The sequence below is a fragment of the Pelecanus crispus genome, chromosome 20 (genome assembly GCF_030463565.1).
Source record: "Pelecanus crispus isolate bPelCri1 chromosome 20, bPelCri1.pri, whole genome shotgun sequence".
NCBI classification, from domain to species: domain Eukaryota; kingdom Metazoa; phylum Chordata; class Aves; order Pelecaniformes; family Pelecanidae; genus Pelecanus; species Pelecanus crispus.
In genome coordinates this window covers 1,469,298-1,491,560 of record NC_134662.1, presented here as the reverse complement: position 1 = coordinate 1,491,560, position 22,263 = coordinate 1,469,298, and the positions used below count along the sequence as shown (strand labels likewise).

Sequence of the window (22,263 nt, the reverse complement as noted above, 5' to 3'; positions counted from 1 at the left end):
GCTCATCTCTTGCCTGCGAAGTCTGTGCTCTGTAGCTGAGTCTCCTGGTTGCCATCTCCTGGTGGCCGCTTGGCTTGGGATGGAGATGGGAGCAAATAAATGTTGGAAAAACAACCAGCCTGGACTCTGTGTGTTCATGCTCCGAGGCAGCTTTGGAGCTGCTCCTGGCTCTGATGCTGGGGGCCTTGGGGGGTGGAGCGAGGGTGATGGCCCTGAGCTCATCCCTGCAGCCCCCAACGCCAGCTGGGCAGGGAGCGATGGAGCCGGCTCTGTGCCGGCTGCTCTCCCGCCTCCTCCAGCCTGGCTGGGGCCCTTCCTACATGGCAGAGCTCACCCGATCCCAGGTGGATTGGGTTCCCAGGCCTGGGGATCACCTTACGGCCAAGCCGGGAGCCAGCACCCATCTATAATTCAGCAGTGTCGGCAGCGGGATGCGGCGGGCGGGCAGGCGCGGCAGGCAGGCCCAGGAGGGCAGCCCCATGGAGAACGGCGTGGGGCAGGAGCCGGGACCCCCTGAGCTGCCTGCCACTGAGGGCATCCCAGCCCCCCGACCCCCCCGGGCCCGCCCTCGGCTGGTGTTTCACACGCAGCTGGCCCACGGCAGCCCCACGGGGCGCATCGAGGGCTTCACCAACGTCAAGGAGCTCTACGCCAAAATCGCTGAGGTCTTCAGCATCTCGCCCACCGAGGTGAGGGGGCCGTGGCTGCCGGGGTGCAGGGAGGGGGCTTTGCACTCAAAGTGGGGGACGCCGACCCTGTGGCACTGTCCTTGGCCAGTGCTCCTGTGGGTCCCCAGCTGCTTGCAAATGCAGCCCCCAAAATGACCTAGAAAAGAGCATTTTAATCTCAGGGCTGTCTTGTCTCCTCTGGGGAGTGGTTGGGTGGCTCTGTGCCTCAGTTTCCCCCCCGGTGTGCAGGCAGGGAGCTGGGGCTGCCTATTCCCTGGCCGATGCCAGCTGCCGCGTACCCTGGAGCGATGGAAAGGCGCATGGCGACAGTGCGGCGCTGCGTCCCCGGGGAGGCTGGGTGTCCCTGGACCCCTCTTCTCTGGTAGTGCCCGGACCTGGCCGGATCCACCCATGGCTGGCTCCTGCCCCAGCACCCCCGATGCCCCCCAGCACTGCCAGGTCATCCCCAGCCCCTGATGACGGGGTTCCTTGGGGCAGATCCTCTTTTGCACGCTCAACACGCACAAAGTGGACATGCAGAAGCTGCTGGGGGGACAGATCGGCCTGGAGGACTTCATCTTTGCCCACATCCGGGGCGAGACGAAGGAGGTGGAGGTGACCAAGACAGAGGACGCGCTTGGCCTCACCATCACGGACAACGGGGCTGGCTATGCTTTCATCAAGGTGAACCCCGCCATGGGGCTGGGCTGGGGGAAGCCCTGGGGGCTGTGGCCCCGCAGGGTGACAATCCCCTGCTGGCACCCTGTCCCTGGGACCCTGCTCCTTCCCTGACTCCCCCCCATCAGTCCCCCCCAGGTCTACCCTAGCCCTGGGGGGGGTCTCTTCCACCATAGGGCTATTTGGGGGGGGGTGGGGAGACCCTCCCTGCCTGACCCAGTTGCTAAAGGACATGGGACCATGGGAGGTGTTTCTGCACAGGGGGATGGGGACTAGGTCTGTCTGTCCTTCCCATGGTGTCACCTTGTCACTGTGTGTCCCCGGTCCCCAGAGAATCAAGGAGGGGAGCATCATCAACCGCATCCAGACAGTGTGCGTGGGTGACAGCATCGAGGCCATCAATGACCACACCATCGTGGGCTGCCGGCACTACGAGGTGGCCCGGATGCTGCGGGAGCTGCCCCGGGCTCAGCCCTTCACCCTCCGCCTCGTGCAGCCCAAAAAGGCCTTTGGTGAGTCTGAGGGGTGCCCCTGCTCTCGCCCTGGGGACCCCGGCAGGAACATGGGGACACTGCGGTCCTCCTGCCCTGCAGCCCTCTCCCCAGGGACCGGGTCCCTCCCAGGGTCTGCCACCCCTGTGTGCACCCCTGCCCTGCACCCCCACCCTGTGTGCACCCCGCAGCCCTGGAGCACCCCTGCATGGCACCCATGTGGGCAGTCCTCAGGGGGTCCCCGCACCCACTTGTGCTCCTCGTGGGCACCCCCCACTCCTCTGTGTGTGCTGTCCTGGGCACCCATGAGCACGCTGTGACCGTGTGTGTCCCCACCCTGCACCCGTAGGTGGCCCTTACGCCCATGCTGCCCACGAGCACCCCCTCCCCACGCACGGCTCACCCTGCGGTGCCCCCCGGGGTGCTGGCACACGCATGGGTGATGGCTGGGGCGGTGGGCAGCGAGGGGCAGGAGGTGCCAGGCCCTGCCTGCACCCTCACCCCTCCCACCCCGGGTGCAGACATGATCGGGCAGAGGACGCGGAGCAGCAAGTCCCCGGGCGAGGGCAGAGTGGCCAGTGGGAAGGAAACGCTGCGGCTGCGGGCACAGGGCCCGGCCACGTTGGAGGAGGGGGTAAGACATCCCCAGAGCCCCCCACCCTGAGCCCATGGCCGATCGCACCATGCCCGGGGTGGGGATGAGCATCCTCATGCCCCTGGGTGAACCCTGCACTGTGCCTCCACCAGCTGCGTTGCTGGGTGCCCACCTCTGCAGCACCCATGGGCATGGCTCCGTGGGAGCTGGGGGGGGATCCCTGGGCCGTGCCCCCACCCCCTGGGTCTCTCGCCCCCAGCCCAGCCCCTTCGAGGAAGAAGCTGCCCGCCGGGTGGACGACCTGCTGGAGAGCTACATGGGCATCCGCGACAGGGAGCTGGGTGAGCAGGCAGGGCGGGCAGGGGGGGCCCAGCCCGGACCCTCGCCCGCCGCTGACCCTGCCTCTCCTCCTCCCCAGCCTCGACGATGGTGGAGGCCGCGAAGGAGAGCCCTGGCGCGGCCCAGCTCGCCCGTGGCTTGGACTTGGTGCTGGGCGAGTTTGCTTTTCCCCAGGAGTTTGTGGCCGAGGTGTGGGCAGCCGTCTGCCAACCCAAGGCAGGGCAGGAGTAGTGGGGGGGCCCCTCCCCTGCATCCCCTCCCCATGTCCCCACCCCACCAGGGGCTGGTGGTGCCAGTGGGGGTCCCCATCCTGCCCCTGCACCCTCCTGAGCTGCACCTAGCTGTGTCCCCTGTGTTGGGGGGCAGCAGGGCACCCAGCCCCCCCCCGCCACAGATCCCTCTCGTGCACCCTCAAAACATGGTGGGAAATGGCCATGGCTCATTAAAGCAGAGACTGGAGGAGAAGGGCTTTTGCTCCGGCTGGCAACGGGGCTGGGCCCCCCCAGGGTCCCCCCGGGTGCTCACCCCCAGCGGGCACGGAGAGCTGCACAAGCTGTGTTTTATTGGGGGGGGGTCACTCAGATGGGGATGGGGGCACAGCCCTGTGCCCTCTGCCACCCCCTCGGGTACTGGGCTCGGGGGGGTGGGGTGGTGGTGGGGGGGGAGAGCCCATGGATGCAGGTGATGGGGACAATTAATTAACTGGGGGGGGGTGAGGGGGTGCCTTGTCGTCCCCCCCCAGTACCTATCCCTGGGGACCACTACTGCAGGACGGAGTTGACGGAGTTGGCGGTGAGCTTGTGGCGCAGGGAGGGGTTCAGGACGGGGTAGAGGGAGAGGATGGAGGGCTGGGGGCGCAGTCTGGGGTAGACACGCTGCAGCACGGCCCGTCGGAAGAGGATGTAGACCCAGGGGTCCAGGATCTGGTTCCAGGTGACCACGCGGATGTAGATGAGCAGCATCTTCTGCGTCTCCGTGGGCAGCATCCGGATCTGGCCGCCGGCTGGCAGCTGCTGCAGGACCGTCTGGACGATGAAGATCTGTGAGGGGGGAAGGGGGCAAGGCATCAGCAGGGGGTCCACACAGAGGCCATGAGCTGCGCCGGGGTCGGGAGATGATGAGGGTCCAGGCTGGGCATCAAGGCTGTTGGAGAGGGGTCCCAGGCTGGTTTGGGGCACCTGCTACTGGGGAGCACCCGCTCTGCCTGCAAGCAGTGCTGAGCCCCAGAGCCCATCACCCAGGTGCCAACGCAGCATGCAGGGGGTGGTGGGGGGACAGTGAGACCCAGGGCCTCACCGGGAGGGACACGGCGGGGGAACACACTGAGCCCTGGGACCTCACCAGGAGCATGGTGAGGGGGCACCAAGACCCAGGCGGGACATGGCAGGGTGGGAACACCAACACCCAGGGCCTCACCAGGAGCACGGTGGGCGGGGGAAACACACCGAGACCCAGGTCCTCACCAGGAGGGGCATCCAGCAGATGGTGGCGATGATCATGATGCCCACGAGCTGCACCATCATCTCCACCTCGCTGTCCCGGCGCCGCTGCACCGACTCCCGGTCATGGTAGACACGGCAGAGTGTCACCACGCTGACTGTGTTGAAGATGAAGGAGAGCAGCACGGAGAAGATGCCCAGCAGGGCGAAGAGGAGGCAGAAGATGATGTTGCCGGTGTCGGGCAGGAGGGTGAGGAAGCACCAGGAGCCAGGGTACTGCAGCGTGTACCGCCCCAGCCCCAGCACCGGCAGCAGCCCCAGCAGGCAGCAGAAGCCCCACACCAGCCCCACGATGGACCAGGCGCGGCGCTTGGAGATGCTGGTGGAGCGGGAGAAGGGGTGGTTGATGCCGAAGAACCTCTCGCCAGCCATGGTGGCCCCCAGCAGCAGCGGGCACTGCCCGAAGAAGACCATGGAAAAGCCAAGGAAGTTGCAGAGGTGGCAGTTGGAGTCCACCTTGGCCCAGGGAAACTTGATGAAGTGATAGGGGATGATGACCGAGGCTGTCACCAGCAGCCCCATGAAGTCCGTAATCACCAGCCCGCAGAGGAAGATGAGGAAGGAGGAGCGGGCCCGGCTGGAGAGCTTGCGGGAGGAGCTGAGCAGGGCACAGAGGGCGAAGAGGTTGGAGCAGAGGCCGATGAGGCCAAAGGCAGTGGAGAACCAGGGGGAGGTGATGCTGGTCTGTGCGTTGCTGTGGCCGTCACTGGCGTTGAACACCCCGAAGCATGTGTCCAAGCGGCCGGCCGTGCTGCCATTGGGGGGCTCCATATCCCCCCACCCCATCCTGCTCTTTCTGGTGGCTTCAGGCGCCCTCCTGGCTCAGCTCCGTGGCGTGTCCCCGCCGGTGCCGGCGCTAATCCCGCCTCGCCCTGCGGGAGCAAGGAGGGGGTTTTAGGGCCGGTCCCCCATGCCCAAGCCCCCCATCGCTCACCATGAGCCTGCAAATGTGGGGCATCCCATGGGCGGCGGAGGGGGCCACCGCACCAGGACCACAGCGTGTGCCAGGCTGGCACTGCTCTCGCACAGCAGCGGCCGTGCGTGACAGGGCCCCAGCCCCGCCGCTGGCTGGGATTAACCATCCCCAGCTGCGAGCCACATGGGGCCGTTGCCGCAAGGCCCTAATCGGCGTGGTGGGTGCTGGGAGAAGCACGGCAGAGGCAGCTCAACTCTTACGGCACCAGCTCCCTCCTACCCTGGGGGGGCCCAGACACCCCCGGCAACATCCACCCTCTGCTGCGGCGGCGGGGACCCGATGGGGTGTGCAGGCACAGGGCGGCTGCACCCTGACCCCCCCCCCCCCGGCCCCGCGCCTTCCCCCCCCTGCACCCTCAGCTCAATGGGGGCAGCCCCCCTTCCCGCAGTGCGGTGGGGAAACTGAGGCACGGGATGTGATGGCCATGCCTGGAACCGTGTGCTGTGCCCCTCAGTGCTGGCACCACGGCCAACCCGCAGCCGTGGGGCACGCAGCCGGCTCACACATGTGCCATCCCTGTTCTCCCTGCCGCCGGCCCCACCGCAGCTGGAGTCGAGGGTTTGTCACCGGGATGTTGGCCCAGTGGCTGTGGCAGGGTCCACGAGTACGGCTGCGGTCGTGGGCAGCCCGGTTGATGCCACGCTGGCTTGCTGGGCAGTGACCCAGGGCCGGTCCAGCGCCTGGGAAGCCCCAGGGCTGCTGCCTCCATCGCTAATTAGTCCAGGCTGCAAATGAGGTGATGTGGGATATGGCAGAGGCATGACAACAGTGGGGACCAGGCACCCCAGGGCCAGCACCCTCCTCTCCTGGGCTGTGGATGTCCTTGCCACCCCATCTGTCCCATATCCCCACACTGCTGGCTGACACCGTCCCCAGCCCGCTGGCTCCATGGGATGTCCAGCTGTATCCCCGGCCCACCACCTCTGCAAAGACCCCGCTGCAGTGCCCCCCGGCCGTGGGTGTCCCGGCACCCCTGCCTCCCCCTCGTGCAGGGTGGCACTACCACCTGCCCTCTGTCCCCAAGTCAAACCTCAAGCCAACCCTGATCGGGGCCAAACCCAGCGGCTCGGCCTGCATCTGGTTCCGCTCTGCATCCCCCCCGACCCCGGCAAGTCCTGTGCCGTGTCCCGCAGCCTGGCACCCCCCAACTTGCCACCCCTTTTCCGGCCCCCGGCACGAGAGCAGCCACAGGGCTGGGAGTCGCCGCGCACACCCGAGGCGTGCGCCGATCCCACAGTCCTGGGGCTGGGATGGCGCCAGGCATTGCAACATCCTCCCCCAGGGCCGCATCCAGGCAGGCTGCAGGGCTGAGGGCGCTGGCACCCATCTGGCACAGCAGCACCCCTGCCCTCGCCCCCATCGCCGGCTGCGCCGGCGGCCGCTGGGGAGCAGGGAAGGTGCTGGGGATGGCAGCGGGGGCACAGCCCCTTCCCCGTCCCGGCACAGGCAGCTGGCAGAGCGTGGCGGTGATTCACTGCCGCAGCGCGAGGACGGCCCCAGCTTTTTCCATGAGACAAGAGCAAAAACTTGCTGTTGTTTGTTTTCTCCAGTCCTAGAGGGATGGCTGTGGCAGCCCCAAAGGTGACAGTCCCCTTGAGACATGTGGTCAGGCCTCAGTGTGGCAGGTCATGGTCCCCAAGGAACCACCAGCCTTTCCCGTGTCCCCTGGGATTCCCCTCCCTGGGAGGTGGCAAATTCCCCCCTCTGCCCCACAGTGATGCCACGTGGGTGCCATGGCGCGGAGGTCCTGCTCCAGCTGTCCCTTGCCACCTGCCTGCCCATGCTCTCGGGGCACCGTCCTCAAGTGTGTGTCCCCCGCCGCCCCGGGGTGTTCCCTACGCTCGCTCCAGCGTGGCTGGGGATCAGGAGCCCGCGGGGCGATGCCGTCCTGCTGCCCCCATCGCCCGGGACTCACAGCCACGGCTGTCACCGACCGGCTCAGTGCGGCAGGATCCGACCTCTCTCCCCACAGTGTCCAGAGCGGGGATCTCCCCACGGTGGCACCATGGCTGGGCAAGGATATACCAGCCCCGGCATCTCCGCCCTGCACACCCCAAACCCTACCATCAGCCATGTCCCCTCCCTGTCCTCCCCTCCCACCCCAGCGCAACCATGACCTGGACCCTCACCCACCGCTGCTGGCAGGGCCAGGGACAGGGGGGCTCTGCCCCAGGACCGGCTGTGATGCTGGGGTGGGCTGAGGGGCCGAGCAGCCGGGTGCCGCCCCGCACAGAGCTGCCTCGGCCGGCCAGCCTGGGACTGTGCAGCACTTAGAGGGAATCAAATATTAAAGAGGGGCCACTTAGCGCCAGCACAGCTGGGAGCGAGCTGAACCCCGCGCGCGCCAGAGCAAAGCAGAGGCACTTACGGGAAGGGGTTCATGTGGAGGCCGGGGCTCCTCACTCACTGTCTCCCCCCATCACAGGTGGCCACCGCAGGAGGTTGCGCGTGGGGATGGCAGGTCCTGTGCAGGAGACACCCTAAGCCCAGTGCCTGTCCCTGACAAACCCACGCGCTTGGGTTCGGGGTTACCGGATCCAGCAAAACCCTCCCAGGGAGATCCCATGGGAGGGAGGGTTTGGTCGTGAGTAAAGACAAAGGGTGCTGGGGTAAAATCCCGGCAGAGAGGAGCTGTCTCCGAAACGGGCTGCTGGAGGCTGAGAGGCAGCAGCAGGGGCCGGCATGGGCACTAATGGGGCTCTTGGCACTGCGCAAGCCCATGGGTCAGCGTTATGCCACAGATGCACTGCAGGCTGCCCTGCCTTCGCTGCGTGCCGCTTCCTGCCCTGGCCACATCCGAGGTTAGCGAGGGAAAGGCGAGAGGCTAATGGGGAATGCAGGAGCCCGCTCCTTATTAGCACAGCTCCTGCCCCAGCCCATTGCTTCCCGAGGCCAGGCTGGGCATGGGGCTGGCAGGATCAGGCTGGGGGGTGCTGGGTAGGGAGGTCTGCTGGGCAGTGGGGCACCACACACCTGCAAAGGGACCCCAAACTGGGCAGCAGCAACACCCCCCCACCCCCCACGTGCCCCCTTGGCCTGGACTCTGCCACCCAGATGTGGTGCTTGGCTGCAGAAGACGCTGCAGGGTGTTTGCATTTGTCCCTCGTGTCCAGTCCCTCCTCTTTGCTTGCTGGCCCTCTCCAGGGACAGCCCCATCCCACCTTGTCCTGGAAGGACAAGGACTTTCTCTGCCGTAGCCATTCTGCCTCTCCAGCCTGATGTCCCCTGTGCAGGTGGTCCCACGGGATGCCGTCGGGCACAGCCGTCCCTGCCGGGGATGGACGCGGTCCCACCGCCAGCCACACCCGCGGCAGGGGCTCTCTGGGCAGCGGATCAGCTCCAGGCCATCAGCTGGGACTGGAAAGGCAACGGCCACGTCATGGGGATGGGGACCTGGCGGGGCCCTGGCGTCGCACCCTGGACCCACAGCCGCCAAAGGGACCCGCTGCTGGGGAGCTGGGCTGGCCTGGAGCAGGGACATCCCCGGGACACCCAGCACAGAGGACACTGACGGGAAGCAGTGACACACCAACGGGGATGGTCCCTGCCAGGCACGGCAGCCGTCCTCGCCTGTCCCTGCTGCGGCCCGTGGCAGGGGTCCCCAACCCGCTCACCCTCCGGGCTGGCCGGGGGACAGCCAGCACCGTCCCTGTCCCATCTTGGCCCAACCCGTCCCTGGGGCCCCGCTGGCGGCCGGGGGATCGCCCTGGGCACCCTTGGGTGCAAGGGCCGGGGCTCGGCAGCGCAGCGCTGTGCCCGGGGGGGGCAGCCCTGGGGGGGGCCGGCAGCCAGGGCCCCCCCGCCCCTCGGCTGCCCCCGGCCGCAGCATCGCGGCGTCTGGAGGGCTCCGAAGCTGCCCCCGGGCCGCCCGCCCAAAATAGCCCCTTTCCCGGCCCTTTCCCGGCCCTTCCCGGCCCTTCCCGGGAGCCGGCGGCGAACTTTGCCGGGCGGCGGCGGGCGGGGGCTGCGCTGGCAGAGGCGCTCGGAGGGGCAGGGTCCGCCCCGGCGGGGGAAGCCCCGAAAGCGAATCCCGGTGCCGGGGGGAGCCTGGGACGCGCAGCCCCGGGGACAGACAGCCGGGGGGAGCGGGGGCACCACGGCCCCCCCCCCATGGGGTCACCGCTCCCCCCACCGCCAGCTCCTCCGTGCAGAGCGGGCGGCTGAGCCGCCCTTACGGCCCCGGCCCGGCCCCGCCGCCCCGCGCAGCCCCCCCGGCCCGGCCCGGCCCCGCAGTTTGTCCGTCCGTCCCAGCCGCCCCATCCGTCCATCCCAGTCTCTCTGTCCGTCTACCCCAGCGCTGCGGTCTGTGTGTCCATCCCCCTCCGTCCGTCCATCCCAGCCTTGTGGGCTCTTTGTCCTTCTCAGCCCCTCCGGCAGTCCCCCCCCCCCCGGCCGTGCATCCCCCGGCCCCTCCATCAGCCGCTGCCCCCCGCGCCGACCCGGGCCCTACCTCGCTGCCGGCGGGACCCGCCCGGCTCAGCCCGGCTCGGCTCGGCTCAGCCCGGCTCGGTTCGGCTCAGCTCAGCCCGGCTCGGCTCAGCTCAGCCCGGCTCGGCTCGTTTCGGCTCGTTTCGGCTCAGCCCGGCCCCGCGGGAGGGCGTGGGGGAAGGGCCGGGCTCGCAGCGCCCCCGGCCCCGCCCCGCGCTCCCCCGGCCCCGGGTCCGGATCGGGCCCCGCGCTGACCCCCCCCCCCCCCCCCCCCGCGCCCCGGCCCCCCGGCCCCATCGCCCACCTCCCCGCCTGGGTCCGGCCGCACCGGGCTGCACCCCCAAACCCCCGCAGCATCCCCCGGCGCTGAGCCCCCCGTGCCGGCACCCAGCACCCGGCACCCAGCACCCAGCACCCCGCCGGCCCGCGGCGGCCTCGAAGGCGCCAGCACCCAGGGGTGGCCCGCGCTGGGCCGCGTCCCCCCGCCTCACCTGTCCCCACTCGGCTGTGAGAACGGGCTGCTGCTGGACACCCCGACCCTGCGCCAGCCCGGCTATATTTAGCGGGGCCCTGCTCTTATCCGGGTTACTCATTTGTTTACCCAAGCCGGATTCCTGCGTCCAGCATGGGGGTCAGTCCTGCCATGCCGCCGCCGCCGCCGCCGTCCCAGCGGGACCCACATCAGCACAGCTCCGTCGGGCTGGCACCGCAGCAGGGCCTCGTCCTTCCAGCCCTGGGACCCGGAAAGGGGGAGGCAGCAGCTCCTGGAAGGAGGGTGGAGGGGGGCTGAGGTGCCACGCGGACGTGAGCGGGTGCCCAGCAGCGTCCCTGGGTGCCCCCCACACCCCCGGTGGTCCCTACCCCGGCGGATGAGGCCGGACGCAGCCTGGAGGTTTTCATACGCTGGGGGTTTTCCCAGCCCGATGCTCTGAGCTCAGTGTGTGACTGCACTGCCCAAAGTGGTGGCCAGCCAGGCTCGCTGGGGTGGCACGGCCCTAGGCACCGTCCTGCTGAGGCGTGGGAGCCACAGGAGGGGATGTGACGGCCTCTGCCGCTGCTCTTCGTGCTGCGCCGGGGAGGGCAGAGCCCATCCCTGGTGCCAGCGTCTCCATCCAGCCCCAAAGCACTGGGAGTGTCTGAGACCACGGGTGACACAGGGACACCCCATGCACCCAGCATCCCATCAACGCCAGCGAGGCCGGGGCGTGCGGGACCCGGGCGATGCTCAGAGGCCTGAGCAGGAGGTTTTCCTGCTACCCCGCCTTGGCACTGCCGGGCTGCAGACCCCGTCCCTCGATCCCTTGGTGTGGAGCAAAGACTGTCACGGCAAAAGCCTGGGAGGAGGGTGACGGCTGGTTGGAACGCAGCCGGCCTTGGCAGGGGAGCGTGCCGGGAGCAGGAGCGGCCCTGCCATGAGCAGAACCCAGCTCAGCAGCCGGCTGCTGTGCCTGGATGCTGCTCGCCTGTGCTGACCCTCCCGCCACCCTGCTACGGGGTACGGCTGCGCGCACAGAGGATGTGGGCACGGCGCTGCTGGAGCTCTGCACCCACCCGCCCCACCCTGCCATGAACCCAGCCCGGCCGCTGTGCCCGGCTGCTGCCGCTGTCTCTGGGAGCGGAAAAGAGCTGTGCCTCCCAAACTCACCCAAGGCTGTGCTGTGGCAAACCACGAGGCAGAGGAACATAACTGGCTCCCCCTGAAACACCGGGGAGATGTGGAGAGGAGCACTGAGAGCAGCCAGGGCTGGAAAAAAAACACCCTGGGCTTCAGCTGGATCCAGCCCCTGCACCAGCCATGGCGGGTGCCCGGCTGCAGTGGCTCCCGGGGCTCAGGCTCTCGTGCCCGGTCAGCGGCTCTGTCCGGGGATCGACGTCAGGGTGCGGGGAAAAGGCAGCGCCTGAGAGGGGACACGGACCCTGTCCAGGCTGGGGGCACAGTGGGACGTTTTTGGGGGAGTCCGCCCCCTCCCCTGCAGTGTGCCCATGCCCAGGAGGGAGAGGGGCTGTGGGCAGGGGGGCTCTGCCAGGCAGTTAAGCAGGGAGAACACCCAAACACTGGCTTTTTTTAGTTTTTCCTATTTCCTCCAAAGCCATCCTTGGCTGGGCCTTCACACGCTTCCTGCGCTGAGCTCAGGCCCCGAAACCCCCCTGCACCAAGCAGCCGCTCAACGGCTTTAAATAACGCACAGGAAGGAGAGGCCGGGGGATGTGTCCCGGCCCAGCCGCCAGCCCGGGGATGTCTGGCAGGGCAGGGAGGGGGGACCCACGTGCAGGACAGCAGCGGCTGGGGTCTCCCCCATCCCCCCATCCCCGGGCAGGCTGCGCCCCGGCACACGTGGGGCGGCTGCGGCCGGCGTGGGAGCCTTCCGAGCAGGAGCTCCCACGGCATCTGCAGGGCTGGATCCTGCCAGCGGCACCGGGAGCAGCGGGACAGGGCGACCCTCCTGAGCTAGGGGGGAAACGGCAGCCATGGGGCAGCCCCCGAGGCCAGGGAGCCCCCTCGCAGCAGGGCCAGCTCTGCCCTGGTGCTGGGGGACCTGGGCAGCCCCCGAGCCCCTCCGCCGTGGGGCTGTACCGGGGGGCAGGATGCAGCGAGGCCTGCGGAGAGGAAACAACCTTGCTGCAATAGCTCATGGCAAAGACAGAGGTTTCCTGGAGGCTGCGCTACCGGGCATTAACCACGCACTGGCCTCCCCTCCTGCCCGCTTCAGCACAGAGCGGGGACACCCGGTGGGTTCGGGAGCTGGTGGGGACGGGGCCATGTGGGGCAACCCCAGACGAGTGTGGCTGTGCCCCATGGCCACCGCCCGGAGGGACCGGCGCCAGTGAGTCCCAGCTCAGCCCTGAAGCACTCCCCAAGGTGCCCGAAACCTGCTGAGCGTCGCTCAACGCCCTCGGGGACCCCCACCTCAGCGCTGGGGGTCTGGGGAGCATGGCTGCCCGTGGCCCAGGGCAGCAAGAGCCGCTCAGGCACTGCGTGGGAGGGACTGCAGGCCATGGAAATTGGATTTTCCCCTGTAAGGAGATATCCCATCCAATGCCCCTCGCCTCCTCCCCGCCAGAGGCAGCTGCCTCGCAGCCATTGAACCCTTTCATCCCACAGCCAGGGTCAAGGGAGACGGTGGCTTTCCCAGGCTGGGGAAGCTGGATCCCTGGGGGGGAAACGTGCCAGAAATGGGGGCGGCGGGCCTGGGGGGGCCGCAGCAGCAGCACTGCTGGGGTAGGTGGAGCAAAGGGCGTTGCAGCCCCTGCTGGGGAGCATCTGGGCTGGGCAGGTCTGGCACTGGTGACAGGAGCGCATGGAGGGGGCCGGTGCGGGAATGGGGAGCGCATGGGGCTGGAACAGGTGATGGGAGCGATCAGGGCTGACAGCACGCGGGGAGATGACAGACCCCCAACGCTACCCAGCCCCCAGAGGAGCAGGGGAGCTCCCAGTGCTGGCCCAGCGTGGTACTGGCTGGTGATGTGCAGGAAAGGGGTGCCCGCGCACAGGATGCCACGGCTTAAACAACCCCTATTTAATTGTACCAAAGTCTCGGAGTCCCTCAGGATAAAAGCAACGACAGGGAAAACCCTCAGGAATAGGCCCTGTGCTGGGCCAGGCCTTGGGGATGTCCGTGGGACAGTGCCTGCGATGGGGGACAAGACCCCCCTTGCCCACCCCCCTGAGCCAGGGGTCTGGAGGGGAGTTGAGCAGTCCCTCATCTGCGGTAACGGTAACGCTTGAAGTGGAACCAAAGCTGGAAGATCCCATTGGCAAACTGGCAGCGGAAGCCGTGGCGGTGGGAATACTCCCACTCCCGGTTGACAATCTTGAAGGCGATGTCCTCGTAGGGCGGCCCGGCATGGAAGCGCAGGATGGCAAAGTCCTTGTTGTCCTGGCAGGCCTCCAGGAAGTACTCGGGCGTCGAGCGCTTGTCGATGAGATCGGGGTAGAAGATGTTGAACTTGTAACCTTGCACAATCTTGGGTGGCGGGTTGTCGAAGTCATAGTGGGTCTGGTTGTACTTGTTCCACTCGAAGCCCGTGTGCACCCGGTTGAAGAAGCGGGGCTTGCGGGGCCGGTACTTGTCAGCCCAGAGATAGGCTTTGCCCGTGAGGGGCATTTCCACGCTGAACTGCGCCTCGTCCGCGCCCATGCCCTCCTTGGCCTTACGGAAAAAGATGTCATCGGCGCTCTCGGTGGCATCACCTGTAGGGAGGAGATGACACGCGGTCCTGCAGTGCCAGCCAGGCCCGGGCTGTGGGGACACTGCTCCCAGGCGTGCAGAGGGAAGGAGCAGCAGACGCTGGGCAGGGGATGCGGAGCTGGACACAGAGACGTGCACGCTGCCCTGCGCTCTCCAGGTGGGCGCCGGGCTGAGTTGTGCTGAGAAACTCATCCAAAACACCCTTCCCACTTGTCTGCAGCCCAAAGAGCTTGGTGGTGTGGCTGGGAGCGGGGAAGGACCCAACACAGGCACCCGCAGGGAACGCCAGCGGTCTGAGCCCTGTCTCCCTGCTCTTGCCCAGCCCACAGCGCCCTTCGCTGCCCGGGGGCATCCCTCTGCCAGGCCAGCTCTGGGTGCATGCTCCAGATCCAGCTCTTACTCGCCCTCTTCTGAGGGCAGTGCCCCCCTCCAGCCCCGCACCCCGAAGCACAGGCGCACCCTCCGCGCCAGGCAGGCTGCGAGGCCGGCGGGTGCAGGGCCTGCCCGCGGGGCTCCTACCCGTGACCTGGAGCTGCTGACGCAGAAGCAGCAGCCGATGCGTATCCTCCTCGGCCTCCAGCACGTGGGCGTCAAAGGGCAGCTCGTTGGTGCCCAGCAGCCGGGGGCTGTACTTCCCCGCGTCGTAGTCGTCCAGGCTCTGCTGGATCAGGTCCTCCTCCATCAGCACGGCTTCCCCCTCGGCCTCTTCTTTGACCTCTGTGTCCTGCTCGGCCTCTGGCTCCGAGGACGGCCCCGGCTGTACCACAATGTTCTCCTCTGGGTCCAGCCTGCAAGGAAGAGAGAAGAGGGAACTGGGACGGGGATGGTACCCTTGTTCTCTGCTCACCTGAGGGCTGTCTATTGAAGGACAGGAGCACGAGGCTGTATTTTCTGTCCTGGGTGCCTCATGGGAGAGGCCTGGATGGCTGCGCTCCCCAAAGAATGGGCTGCGTACCTGTCGCTGGGGGAGGCTGGCTCCCGCTTGATGATGGGGAAAAGCGGTTCGCTCTCCACACCCTGCTCCTGCTTCAACTTGTACAGTTTCTGGCGCAGCACATCCTGGTGCCGCTCCCTCAGCCTGCAAAGAGGAGATGAGCCATCAAGTCCCACCCAGCAGAACCATCTCATGCCCATGCTGCACAGAGCTGTGACACCCACCACATCAGGTAGAAATCTGCTGCGTTTTGTACAGTTTTGGGCTGAATAACCCTCCAGTTTGGTTCTCTCTTTGGAGACCTCTGCTGAACACTGCTGCTGGAGAAGGGACCGAGTGTCCAGCCCTTCTCCCCTCTTGGGAGAACCAGTCATCTCAGAAAAGGTACAAAACTCCTCCACCAACGACTTCGGGTTTGTGCCTCCCCATCTCTGCTCATGGCGGGGTCTGTGCTGCCCCTTTCCACAGCCCTGGCCAGGGGACAGTCCCTGCTCTCACCTGGCCCGAGCCATGTAAGCCTTCAGCTGCTGCAGCAGGCTCTCCCAGTAGCCAATGTCAAGGTTGGGTCCTCCTGCCCGGATCTTGCTCTCGATGCCCTGGTACAGCACTTGCAGCTGGTTGTACGTCTTCCCCTTGAACACGGACTGCACGTCTGAGCTGACAGAGGCATTGACGCCATCCCGACGCTCCCCTGAACAGACAGGCAAGGGCGGCCAGTCAGTCTCCGAGCGCTCAGCCTGCCTTCACCCAGCTCCTCCTGGGCTGCACCCGGCAGCAGGGGATGGCTGCCAGATCCACAGCCCTCCATCCAGCAGATCCCAGAGAACCCCTCTGAGCCTGCGCGCACACGGCAGACCCTACGCCCTGCTTACGCTCCCCTTGACACCCACACCAGGCTCTGCCCTCCCGCTTACCGGGTCCTCCTTTCCCAGAGGCCTCCAGTTTGCGGAGCTTGGCTATCTCATCCTCTGTGATGATGGTCATGTCCCTCCAAAAGTCCACGTTCTTCCCTTGCTCCAGCTCCATGTAAACCTGCAGGCAGGTGACAAGCAGGATGTCAGGCATCTGCTCTGGCACCATGGGCAGGGAAGCAGAGCTGAGGGGGGAAGCCTTGAGCTGTGGCCCCTCAGCCAGTCCTGGCACAGGGGCGGCGGAGCTGGCACCTGGATGTCCTCCACCAGATCCTCCATGTCGGAGACAGTCAGGCCGTTCAGGAAGGTGTAGGGCTCGTGCATCTCCACAGCCAGGTCGTCGTCCTCCGCGCTGATGTACTTGGCCAGAAGGTCAATAGGTTTCGCCCTCCCATCCCGAATCCGGATCTTAGAGCTGGGTAAGAGGAGAGGAACAGTGAGCAGCGCCTGCCATCCTCTGCTCCCTAGGGGGGGCCCGTCCCTGCAAAGCCACACGCATACCGCAGCTTGGCCTGCTGCAGGTGGAAGTTGTCCTCCTGCTCCTCCCAGGTTTTGAAGTGCTCTGCCTCTTTCTCCCGCTGCAGCATCTCCAGCTCCTGCTCACGCATCGCCTTCTCCCGCTCCCGCTCCAGGCGCAGCTGCTTCACCTGCCCGGGGTGAAGGGAGACGTGAGGCCACTGTGGATGGGGCACCCATGCAGGACACCTGTTTGAGGATGCAGCCGTAACCCTGCTCACTGAGCTGCCTTGGCTCCTGCGATCGGCCCGAGGCCCCCCAGGGAGCCAGGAGCCATGCAGAAGAGCCAGCGTGGGCCAGTGGGGCCGGGTGCTTGCTGCTCGCTGCCAGCCCTTTGGAGGACGGGACACAAGCACAACCAAGTGCCTCAGTGCCGTGACCTGGCACTTGTCCTCCTCAGCACCTCCTGAGCTGGACTCAACCCCAAGAGGAGTCTTCTCACCCTGCAATAGCAGAAGTCAGTACGCTGCGGTCCCCCCGATCCTACATCCTACAGCCTGTGGGCACCCCCAGTGAGAAGAACAAGGGGACTTTCAGGCGAGTGACTGGGAGAACTGTGCTGTCCACAGGGTTCTCTGTCAGACAGTGGGAGGGAGGGGACTTCTGATCTCACCTTCTGCAGCTCCAGGCGATTGTCCTCCTGGATTCGCTTGTTCCTCTCCTTCAGGTCCTTCTCATCCAGGTGGCTGATCCCTTTCTTTTCCAGTGCCTGAAATAGAGTGGCCAAGGGAAGCTGTGAAACCCAGCAGCCTCTACAGTCTCTCACCAGCCAGCAAATGCCACCACATCCACCCGCTTCTGCTGCTCCAGCAAGCTCTGATCCTGTCAAAGATCCCCAAACCCCTCAAGTCCTACTCCTGAAGCCCCTCAGCAAAATCCAGGCTCAGCCCAGGGAGACCACCCGACCTGGCAAGCGCTAACACACCAGTAAACACTGCCCAGCACTCAGCTGGCAGCTCCCAGCAGGTCTGGGTCCCTCTCCTGCACCCTGATGCACCTCCTCATCCCACACCCCTGGCTACAGACCTGGGTCTTCAAGAGAAAGGGGGTAAAACCCCACTGAGCTCATCAGAAACACCCAGCTGCTGCCCTAGGTGAGCGCTTTGCTCTCATGTGGCTGCTTTTAGTGTTACAGAGGTTCCCGCCTCAAGCAGAGGTCCCCCCCCGGTGACCCACTGCTCCTCTGTCCTGTCCCATGGTGGCCGCAGGGGCACGAGCTCCTTCCAACAGCCTCCTACAACACACAGAGGAGAGCTCACCTTGCTCCAGATGAAGGTGCCCAGCAGGTTGTTGTCCCCAAAGGGATTGTCGGTGTTGGTGTAACCCATGTACTCCTCTCCCCACCCCATCTTCTCCCGCTTCTTTCTCTCCTTGGCCTCCTTCTTGGCCAGCCGGCGAGCCCGTTTCTCCTCGGGCGTCTCCAAGGCTTTCATGAGCGCAGCCTGCTTCTTCTTCTCCTCCTTCAGCCTCAAGCGCTCCTGGAGGCTCAGCTGCTGCCCCGTCTCCTCCCTGCCCCGGGAGCGCGGCGGGGAGGGAGAGCTGACGGAGGACACAGAAGACTTGGAGCCATCTCTCTTCCTCCGCCGCTCTCTGCTCCGGGCTCTTCTCTTGTCTCGTTCACGCTCTGAGCTCGAGCCAGAGGAGCGACCCCGGGACCGCGAGCGGTGTTTCTTCTGGCTTTTATGGTGCTGGTCCCTGCTTTTGCTTTTCTTCTTCTTCCATTTCTGTCTCTCATCGCCAGAGTTGGAGCTGGGGTGGGGGGAAAGCCGTGCTTCAGTCGGGAGATGGTTACTGGCTGCGTGTCGGACAACGGGCGCTCCAGAGAGGAGCACGTTCCCCTGCTGCAGGTGCGGTGAGAACCGACCCAAGCTGCGTCCAGAGCCACCAGCAGAGCCGAGAAAACCCAAAGGCGCTTTCGTGGCAGTACCTGCCCCCCTGTCCCACCCCCCTCCCCCCAGCAAAACCCCACACGGGCTGGTTTTGTGCCGCGGACGCCACTTTCAACCCCCTCCTCAGCCCGGGCGTACTCAAGCCTCCCCCGGTCCCCCCGTGCCCGCGGCTGCCCCGCGGCTCAGCGCGGGCCCGGCGGGACCCCCCGCACCGCCCCGAGGGGCTGGGCCCGGCCGCGGCCTCTCCCCGCGCTCCCCCGGCGCCTTCAGCCCAGCCGGGCACCGGGGGCGGGGAGAGGGGCCTGGCTTGGCCCGCCCGAGCCCCCGGCCACAGCGGAGCCGGCCCCCCCCCGCGCCCGGCACACCGCGGCCCGGCTCCCCCTCAGGCGAGGCCCGGCCGCCTCCCGGTGCCGCTCACCCCGAGCTCGGCTCCCGGCGGCCCCGGCTCCGGCTGCGGCTGCGCCGCCGCCGCCGCTCCTCCCGGCTGCCGGAGCGCTCCCGGCCCCGCTCCCCGCCGCGGCGAGCGGGACCGCCGCCGGCGGGCCGGGCTGCGCGACCCCGAGCCCATGGGCTCCGGCTGCGGCTCCGCCCCGGGGGCCTGCGGCAGCGCCCGGCGCGCAGGGCCGCCCTCCGCGCCCGCCTGACGGCCGGACCGACCGCCCCCCGCCCTCCGCGCCCGCCTGACGGCCGGACCGACCGCCCCCCGCCCTCCGCGCCCGCCTGACGGACCGACCGCCCGCCCCCCGCCCGCCTGACGGCCCGGCCGCCCCCCGCCACTGCCCGGCCGCCCCCGAGGTTGGCGGGGCCGGGGCCGGGGCCGGGGCCTGGGCCGCAGGCGGGGCCGGGGCAGCTCCGCGGCGAGGCCCCGGCGGGAGGCGGGGAGCGCGGCGGCCCCTCCCCTCCCCTCCCCTCCCTCCCCTCCCCTCCCCTTCTCCTTTTTTCTCCCTTTCCCCCCCGAGGCGCAGCAGAGAGGAGGCAGAGCCGCCCGCAGTGAGCACAGCACAGACTACAGTATGCTTTATCACAGAGCCGAGGACAGATAGCATCAATTTACAGTTCTCTGGAAAAAGGTCTTCCCGAAGGGGGGGGGGGGGGGCGGGGGGGGGGACACGGACCCTCAAAACAACCAAGAAAAAGAAATAAAGCACTCATGATTTCACCCCCCCCCCAAAAAAAAAGAGAAACATGACAACACCCACGGGTTGGCATCACGTTTTGGCCGCCAGCCCCCGCACCCCCCTACTTACATACATTCGTTACATGGTGCACGCACAGAGCGGACACGGAAAATCAGTGGGAATATGAACATCCAATAGAACATACTCGGGTCTAATGTAGACATCAACAGAAAGAAAAATCAGACATGATTCGGTACGCCTGAGCCGTGGCTTTCGCCTTGTCCTTTTCCAAAAGAGCTGGAGCACGACAGTGGCTGGGAATGAGAGAAGGGGGAACGCCGGGCCGGGCCGTGCTTTCGGAGCTCGGCGAGGACCCAGGGTGATGGAGCCCGCGGTGCCTGTGCCAGCCCTGTGCCAAGACCTCCAAGCACTCTGGCTTCACTAAAAAACTTTCCAAAGCGCAATTTCAGCACACGTGGCCAAGCCGCTCACCAGAGACCGCAGCAGCCAAAAGCTGGATCCCTTGCGTGAGCGTTCAGGGCGCTCTAAACCAGCTCCTCGGTTCGCCCCACACCTCTGCTCTACACATGCCTGCGAAGCGCAGAGCCTCTCCAGGAGCTTGACGGCAAGCATATAGAGAGATACCACTTTTCTCTTGCCAAATCCACACCTGGCAGGCAGCAGCCGCCTGCATTTTGGCGAGAGCCCGAGCCGAAAGCTCACCAGCAGCCTCAGCACCAGGCAATGTTCAGGGCATGTCCCGCAGAGCTGAGCTGGGATGATGGGGATGAAGGAGAGCAGTGGCTGCATGGGAACCAGCTGGCTCGCAGGGCTGCTCTGCTCAAATCCCAGAGGAGCCAGAGAAACACGGTGCCTCCTTTTAACGATGGAGAGAGCGGGGGGGTTACAGGGACAGCACCTGCCAGCGAGCTGCTGTGTCACTAGAGAAAGCCCTGACAGAGAAAGTACAGGCAACTTACGTCCCGGATGAGCTGGAAGTACAGCTGGAGGGACATTCAGACCAAGGACAGGTGGGGGTTCTCTTCCCCAAAAAAGGGCCCATGCTCTTCCCTGTGGGCCAGACCTCGTCCTGCCCTCCTCTGACTCCGCACATTGCAGCACAGCGCAGAGAGGTAGGCTAAGAGCAAGCTTTAAACTCCAAGGTCCTTTTAGCCTCCATGGGAAGCAGAGGCTGAGCAGCTCTCCAGCACCGAGCTAACCGGAGTAGGTGACACAGCAGGGAGTGTGTGTGAGCCTGGGAACAGGCAGTTTCCATTTCAGATCAGCATCTCCAAAAAGGAAGGTTCCTCCTGTCCCCTCACGGTGACAAAGTTGCTCTAAGCCCTTTGCACGTCCTCTTGCAGGACCAACCCTCCGTGCCCAGACCTGCTCGCTCCAAAGGGTTCAGTGCTACAGAACTGCACAAGGATTGTCTCAAAAAGCCTGAACACTTGAGGAAAGATGATGCTTAGAATGAACATGCTGCAAAAGGGCTGGGTTTCCCCACATCTCTTGGGGCCAAGCACAGCTCCAGCTTGCCAAGTTCATTCACTGAGGTACTCCATGAAGACGGGGCTCAGATGCTCCCTGCACAGAGGCTAAGCAGCTTTAGAGACCCCCAAAATGAGGGGAAGGAATAAAGTCTTCATCAACGATGCTTAAACCATCTTACACAAGATGCTTGATTTCAGTTGGCTGGAAAGTCCCGACGAGGCTAAACCCACCAACCCACGAACAAGGTGGTACCAGGGCAGCTGGGCCTCGGGTCAGACAGCCCAAGCCCAACCTCCCAGAGCTATGTTCCTCCAGCGCAGCTCCCAAGAGCCACACCTGAACATACAGAAGGGATGTGGCTCCCTCTGGCCCCTCTACGCATGGCAACACGCTTCTGGAGGGAAAAACCCAAAGGCTGAATTGTTAGCATTTTGAAGCCTCTTGCTTTCAAGCCCAGAGGCAGGTTAGTCTCTAGGTATTGCACTCCTCCCGTCTCCCCTCCGCCAAACCGCTGAGCCCCCGTAGCACTGCCCACGCAGCCTGCGGCGCCCAGGCGGGACTGGCACAAGCAGATGGGGGTGGGTTAGGAGCCGTTCCCCAGCCTACTGCAGGGGCTGCCATGGAGCAACGCTACTAGGGGGTGAACGAGCTGTCAAGTAGCAACTGAAAGGAGAGAGTGTCTTGAAAGACTTTTGACAGATTATTTGGTAAATACATGAATACATCTGATGTTAGCAGCTTGCAAGACCCCCAGCCTATGCTCTCAAGAGAAGCACACCTTACACCCTTCAGCATCTGCAGGCAAGGGGCGGGAAGTCTGGGTCCTGTACTTGTAGGCAAGAAAACGTCAATTCATGAAGATCCTCACCGAGTTCAGCACACTGCAGAGGGGAAGAGCTTCCCACCAGCCCAGTTACCTTCTGGGACCTGAATTAACCCATCCTGAGTGCTGCTATGAAGGCAGACTGGGGGGACTGAGCCCCGAGAGAAGGGTCCTGCTTCCCCACTCCACTACAAGGAATCCCAAGGACAGTCTGAAGACTGTAATGAGAATAAAGAGATTTTGACCCTCTTTCTCAAGTGAGGCTCATAAAGCACGAGTAAGACCTGGCTCCCTCTGGTCTAAAGGTTTTCCTTTCTTCTCTCTGGGAGATGAGGATGGGATTGCTGGAGTTCAAGACAATTGCTATGGTGTGTGTCCTCCTGAGAGATGGATGAGCCTCGTCTGAACACTACCCCAGTGACACCAAATCCTCTCACCTAAAGCCTGCAGCCCACAAAAAGAAAACTGTCTCAGACATCCAAAGCAGCAATTTCCAATAGCAGATGTTACCACAGGCAACATTCCAGTCACCCAGCTTTTTGTCCAACAGAGTCTGTGAACACAACACCGCCTGGCACACTTAGGTGGCAGAACCAAGCTTCTGTTTCTGCCTCCAGTGTGTGCAGACGTGCACGCACCTCCCTGACTGCCCTGAGGTACGGAGGATACGTGTGAACCCAACGTTCAAGACCCCCAAGTACTGGGTGGTCAGAT

At 65.5% G+C, this 22,263-nt stretch overlaps 3 protein-coding genes across 3 annotated transcripts; 1 reads left to right on the top strand and 2 right to left on the bottom strand.

Moving 5' to 3' along the window:
• Nucleotides 1-431: 431 nt before the first annotated feature.
• GIPC3 (GIPC PDZ domain containing family member 3) lies at nucleotides 432-3,002 on the top strand. The gene is made up of 6 exons (XM_075723759.1): nucleotides 432-689; nucleotides 1,167-1,352; nucleotides 1,678-1,858; nucleotides 2,359-2,471; nucleotides 2,692-2,773; nucleotides 2,851-3,002. The coding sequence occupies exons 1-6, from the start codon at nucleotides 432-434 to the stop codon at nucleotides 3,000-3,002; spliced, it is 972 nt and encodes a 323-aa protein (XP_075579874.1).
• Nucleotides 3,003-3,532: 530 nt separating this feature from the next.
• Nucleotides 3,533-5,056, bottom strand: TBXA2R (thromboxane A2 receptor). The gene is made up of 2 exons (XM_075723836.1): nucleotides 4,235-5,056; nucleotides 3,533-3,811 (listed from the first exon to the last, which is right to left on the bottom strand). Exons 1-2 carry the CDS (start codon nucleotides 5,054-5,056, stop codon nucleotides 3,533-3,535), a joined length of 1,101 nt encoding a protein of 366 aa, XP_075579951.1.
• Nucleotides 5,057-13,183: 8,127 nt separating this feature from the next.
• CACTIN (cactin, spliceosome C complex subunit) lies at nucleotides 13,184-18,682 on the bottom strand. Its single transcript, XM_075723588.1, is given in 11 exon segments — nucleotides 13,184-13,866; nucleotides 14,384-14,652; nucleotides 14,820-14,942; nucleotides 15,297-15,489; nucleotides 15,713-15,830; nucleotides 15,962-16,124; nucleotides 16,211-16,356; nucleotides 16,839-16,934; nucleotides 17,485-17,974; nucleotides 18,533-18,642; nucleotides 18,644-18,682. Coding segments are annotated over 11 exon segments (2,238 nt in total). The 3' UTR covers nucleotides 13,184-13,375.
• Nucleotides 18,683-22,263: the final 3,581 nt, after the last annotated feature.